This window comes from Vicia villosa, linkage group LG1 (assembly GCF_029867415.1).
Source record: "Vicia villosa cultivar HV-30 ecotype Madison, WI linkage group LG1, Vvil1.0, whole genome shotgun sequence".
NCBI lineage: Eukaryota > Viridiplantae > Streptophyta > Magnoliopsida > Fabales > Fabaceae > Vicia > Vicia villosa.
This window is the reverse complement of record NC_081180.1, coordinates 87,445,749-87,450,546: the sequence shown is the minus strand read 5'-3', so window position 1 is coordinate 87,450,546 and position 4,798 is coordinate 87,445,749. Positions and strand designations below refer to the sequence as shown.

General features: G+C 31.0%; 1 protein-coding gene across 2 annotated transcripts; it reads right to left on the bottom strand.

Annotated features, from left to right (window-relative positions):
* Positions 1–649: 649 nt before the first annotated feature.
* Positions 650–3,639, bottom strand: LOC131611541 (uncharacterized). Of its 2 annotated transcripts, XM_058883526.1 has the most exons (5): positions 3,469–3,639; positions 3,259–3,376; positions 1,797–1,888; positions 1,610–1,708; positions 650–990 (listed from the first exon to the last, which is right to left on the bottom strand). In XM_058883526.1, exons 1-4 carry the CDS (start codon positions 3,482–3,484, stop codon positions 1,644–1,646), a joined length of 291 nt encoding a protein of 96 aa, XP_058739509.1. In that variant the 5' UTR covers positions 3,485–3,639; the 3' UTR covers positions 650–990; positions 1,610–1,643. The 2 variants fall into 2 exon arrangements, with proteins under 2 accessions (XP_058739509.1, XP_058739505.1); XM_058883522.1 differs by lacking the exon at positions 650–990 and having other exon boundaries at positions 1,430–1,708; positions 3,469–3,638.
* Positions 3,640–4,798: the final 1,159 nt, after the last annotated feature.

The following is a 4,798-nucleotide window of genomic DNA, read 5'->3' as shown; positions in this document are numbered from 1 at the left end:
ATATTTATATCCGCTTCATATCCGTGTAAATATCTGTTAAACGGTAATTTGTGGGTTTTAAAATATTCACAGATATTTACTGATATCCTTAGATAACATTTTTTTCTAAACTGAGTAATGTGAAATATTTTCTTCAAAAAAGATTTCAAAAATAAAAATAAAAAGACAAGATGTAATAAATTAATAATTTTTAAATAATTTTTATAATTTATTAACGGATACAAATATTCGAGAACATGAGTGTCATTAAACCTGCAGGTATAGATTTTTATACATATTTTTATTCGTAGATATACGCAGGTACTGATTTTTTTATTAGTAGATATATGCAGGTACGGATTTTTTTTTCAATCCCTAGTTCTAATCTTCGTAATCCCTAGTTCTAATCTTCTTAAACAAAAATTCCTAAATTCTAATTTCACTGACTCTTACCCAATGCATGAGAAATGAGAGAAGGGAAATCCACCTTGATATATGATGAGCAAATTCCTATCTTCTCTTCAATTTCTCCTAATCTTCCTTAAGCCCTAATTTATTTGTATCTTTTTTTTATGGTTATCTTAACCCCAAAATGATTTAGCTAAATAAAATACTTTCATGCATGTAAATTAATTTGTCAACTTAGTAAAGAATTTGTAAGAACGAGTAGTTTGTGCCAATCCTTCAAACTTCTTTAATTTTTCTTTTATCACATACTAATGTGAACATTTTCCACCAAAATCAATACATTGTTCTTAATATATCTATGTCCCCCATGATAATAAAAACATGATTGAAGCTTAAAAAAAAGTCGTCAACAAAAACAAAATTAAGATTCCATAGAGTAAGAACTTCTCATAAAATGACAATCGAAATACAAAAGGAGAAACTCATTTCTTCAGACTCCCAAATAAATTCACAAAGAACTCTGGGATGCACACAATATCATGCATTTTCTCTCTAACCATATAATTTTATCCTTTCCTCTTTGCAATCTGAATCTGCCCAAACCTGTAAAATTATAATAGAGAAACTTCATTATGAACACGCAACATTTAGAGGAAGCCTAAAGATAAGCAATTAAAACAAGTCATCTTTAGGACAAAGCAAATCCTCCAACGTTGAAGTCTCATTCCCCGTATCTCAATATGCAATGTGAACAATTATTGCAATAGTATTAATTTTTTTCTCCTCTATACTTGATTTCCATAATATCCCTGAAATATCATGGAATGATCTAATGTCAGAAAATGTGTTGGGAGTTAATGCTCTAGTCGTTATGATAGGAGGTCCATACTTCTCTGTTGGATTCATACCCCAGAATAATAAAGTCCGAAAAATATCTATCAAAATAAATCAATTTTGACCAAAAGTCTCTCATTTGTTCTGGTCCAAGTTCAGTTGGTTTTAGCAAGATAATCAAATTCATAAACGCTCAAGGAAACAGGAATTTAGCGCTAAAGGCGCAGTGCTTTTAGATCCAGAGTTAACATTCAATCAGTAAATTACATATGGCACAGAAAATAGAAAACTAACAAATTCTCACAGTATTTATTTTTTACATCTTCAGTCAGTGTTAGCAACACGCCCAATTAGACTATATTGATACAAAGGGAATGCTATTATGCACCTAGAAGATGCAGAATGAAGCACAGACTCCCTCCCTACACATTGCTTTGCTTGTAAAACTTGGTGTCAAGAACTTGTTTGCCACACATCGCACAAACTCCTGCAAATACAAAACACATCCGGAATTGAGTTACGGACTTTCATGATACAGTATAGCAGCAAATTCAAAACATCTGAACATGAATCACCTTTTGAGTAGGCACAGGTGTGACAGTACTTGCCATCCTGGTGCATTTGCTGCTTGCAAATGATGCACTTGGTAGTTCCATAAGGGGTCCATCTGCAAGGAATTAATTTACAATAAGAACAATCTTCAAGTAATAAAAAATATGCAGAGTGTGTGACAAATAACAAGTTACAATTCACCGAGAAAAATGAGCCTTTTAAACAACAGGTCCAGTACAGTATATAATTGGACAAAAAACTTGCCAATGGTATCGAGAATCGTGTATTTAAGTACAAGAGTAAATGCCTATTCCACAACGTCACTCATTCTTAACCCACAATCTTGACAATTTAGACGGATGTTGAATACTGATAGTCATTATTACTTTGATATAAGTGCACAACTAGGAACAAGCTATGTGCACACATGCAGTAACAAAACATGGCATATAAAAAGATAAAAATGTATCCTAGCCATTCTAAAATTTGAGCCACGTAAATCATCAAAAATATTTTCCAAGATCCGACTCAATGTCTCAATCAAAATACAGATATCCAATTTTAAATATGCTCTAGTAACAACAAAAAGAAAACATAATGTTTGTAAGGAAAGAAAACTAAATTGTAGGGGGTAACATGAAGAGGGAAGTGACCATGGTGAAGTTATGGGAGAAATGTCAATCCTCGCAATGAAAAACGCATTATATAAAATGCATGGTAATAGCAGATATATAGTTGTATTAGCACACAGAAAATTTATTTACAGAACCAACTATCAAGTGCTAGTGACATCCAACAATTGATTAGCTTGTGCAAAATACTCAATCAAAATAGCTACCTAGCTCTCTATCACTAACTACCACCTAAAAACATTAGGTTTCTTTCATAACTTGTACAATACAATCAACCAAATCAAACCAACAAATAAAAAATATATTGTTCCAAAAAAGAAGTCAAAGGTGTTATGATACCAGTAGAGAAAATGCCAAGTCATCAAATCAAAGTAGAGTCAACAACTTGGTTAGAGAACAGGGACACATGTCAGCTGATTCAATCATGCACAGCTCCGTATAGCTTTATCGGTAATACTATAACCAATTCTATCATGGAACATGATGGTGCTATTGTTTACTTTAAATTCAGAATGCAGTTTGCAGGAGTCCCTTGCTATGAATGTTCAAAAATGGTTGACGTGTAAAATTAATTGGTCGAACAACTATTTTGTGCAAGCCTTTTTGTTGTTATCGATGACAAGCCTCATTAATATATCTTGTAAGGAGATGTGATTGTTTACATGTTCTTCTGTTTTGACTATCATTCATCTAATTAGCATATAGTTTGGGTTTCGAAACTATTGAAACTAACAAAATTTGAGCTTATATCAACCAGATGACAAAAAATTGCAACTTTATCACCAATTTGAAAGCTAAGATACAAATTTTAAAACAAATAAACAAAAAATTGAAGGTTTAAGTTAAAGGGAACCTGTTCTTCTTGGAGAGGAGTTTATTCTCGTTGATTTTGCGGCCACCGTTCTCAGTAGTATTGCTGGCTCCTTCTTTCCATTTGTCTGGTACTATCACCTTTGATAATTTCTTCTGACCTGCAACTCAGAATTCAAATTATCAAAACTCAATTGAATTTTCGACAGAGAAAAAAATATGAATGGATTGAGGAAAAGGATGAGAAATTTACATTTTTCGCAGACCATTGAAGTCGCTAATGGTTTAGATTACTGATTTGATTGTGAATTTTGTGATTGGAATATCAATATTTTGGATCCCAAATCGGAGAAAAACCCTATACCCTTTTCTGCTATTCCGTGTCGTTTAATCTGGAACCTTTGTGGGATTCCAAAACGACAAGGCTTTTGTAAATATGCAATATTTATTTATTTATTTATTTTGTAAAATCGGCGATTTATTGGATGAAGATTTTAAAATCTTTTACAAAACGTTTTATTATATATATATATATATATATATATATATATATATATATATATATATATATATATATATATGGGAACGACTCAAGTGAGAACACTTGGTTATTATGAGAAATGAGAACAATGAATCACGACCATTAAATTTTCATCCAGTCCAATAAAATCAATAGCTAAATTAATGTATTAACATTCTCTCTCTTGATGAATCCAATGGTTGATATTTCTTACTCTCATCTCTCATTATAAAATGCTTTCACTTGATATGTTCTATATATATATATATATATATATATATATATATATATATATATATATATATATATATATATATATATATATATATATATATATATATATATTTTAGCATATCAAGTGAGAGCAATTTTTTAATGAGAGATGAGAGGAACAAATATCAACCATTGAATTCATCAAGAGAGAGAAATTAATAGCCACATTAATGTATTAACATTCTCTCTCTTGATGAATTCAATGATTGATATTTGTTCCTCTCATCTCTCATTAAAAATTGCTCTCACTTGATATGTTATATATATATATATATATATATATATATATATATATATATATATATATATAGCATATCAAGTGAGAGCATTTTATAATGAGAGATGAGAGCAATAAATATCAACCATTGGATTCATCAAGAGAGAGAAATTAATAGTCACATTAATGTATTAACATTCTCTCTCTTGATGAATCCAATGGTTGATATTTATTGCTCTCATCTCTCATTATAAAATGCTCTCGGTTGATATGTTCCATATGTTAATGCATTAATGTGACAAGGATTTTCCAGTGAAAATCTAGGATGTTCGTATTTCCTTGAAGGCGACAAGGATTTTCTTGACAGGAGTCCAACGTATTCATATTGCCTTAAGAGATGGAAAGGATCTTCTTATGGAAATCCAACGCACTTGTATCTCTTTGAGAGACAATAAGGATATTCTAGCGGAAGTCCGTCGTATTTGTATTATCTCTAGAGGCGAAAAGGATATTCCCGTATAAGTCTAATGTATATGTATTTCCTTAAGAGGCGACAAGGATCTTCCTATAGAA

Bases quoted from the DNA above. Each gene is read 5' to 3' on its own strand.
- LOC131611541 (XM_058883526.1), bottom strand. The intron at 1,889-3,258 runs GTTCCCTTTAAC...AATTCCTTGCAG, and splicing joins CTCCTCTCCAAGAAGAACAG to ATGGACCCCTTATGGAACTA. The intron at 1,709-1,796 runs GTGATTCATGTT...TTGTATTTGCAG, and splicing joins CACCTGTGCCTACTCAAAAG to GAGTTTGTGCGATGTGTGGC.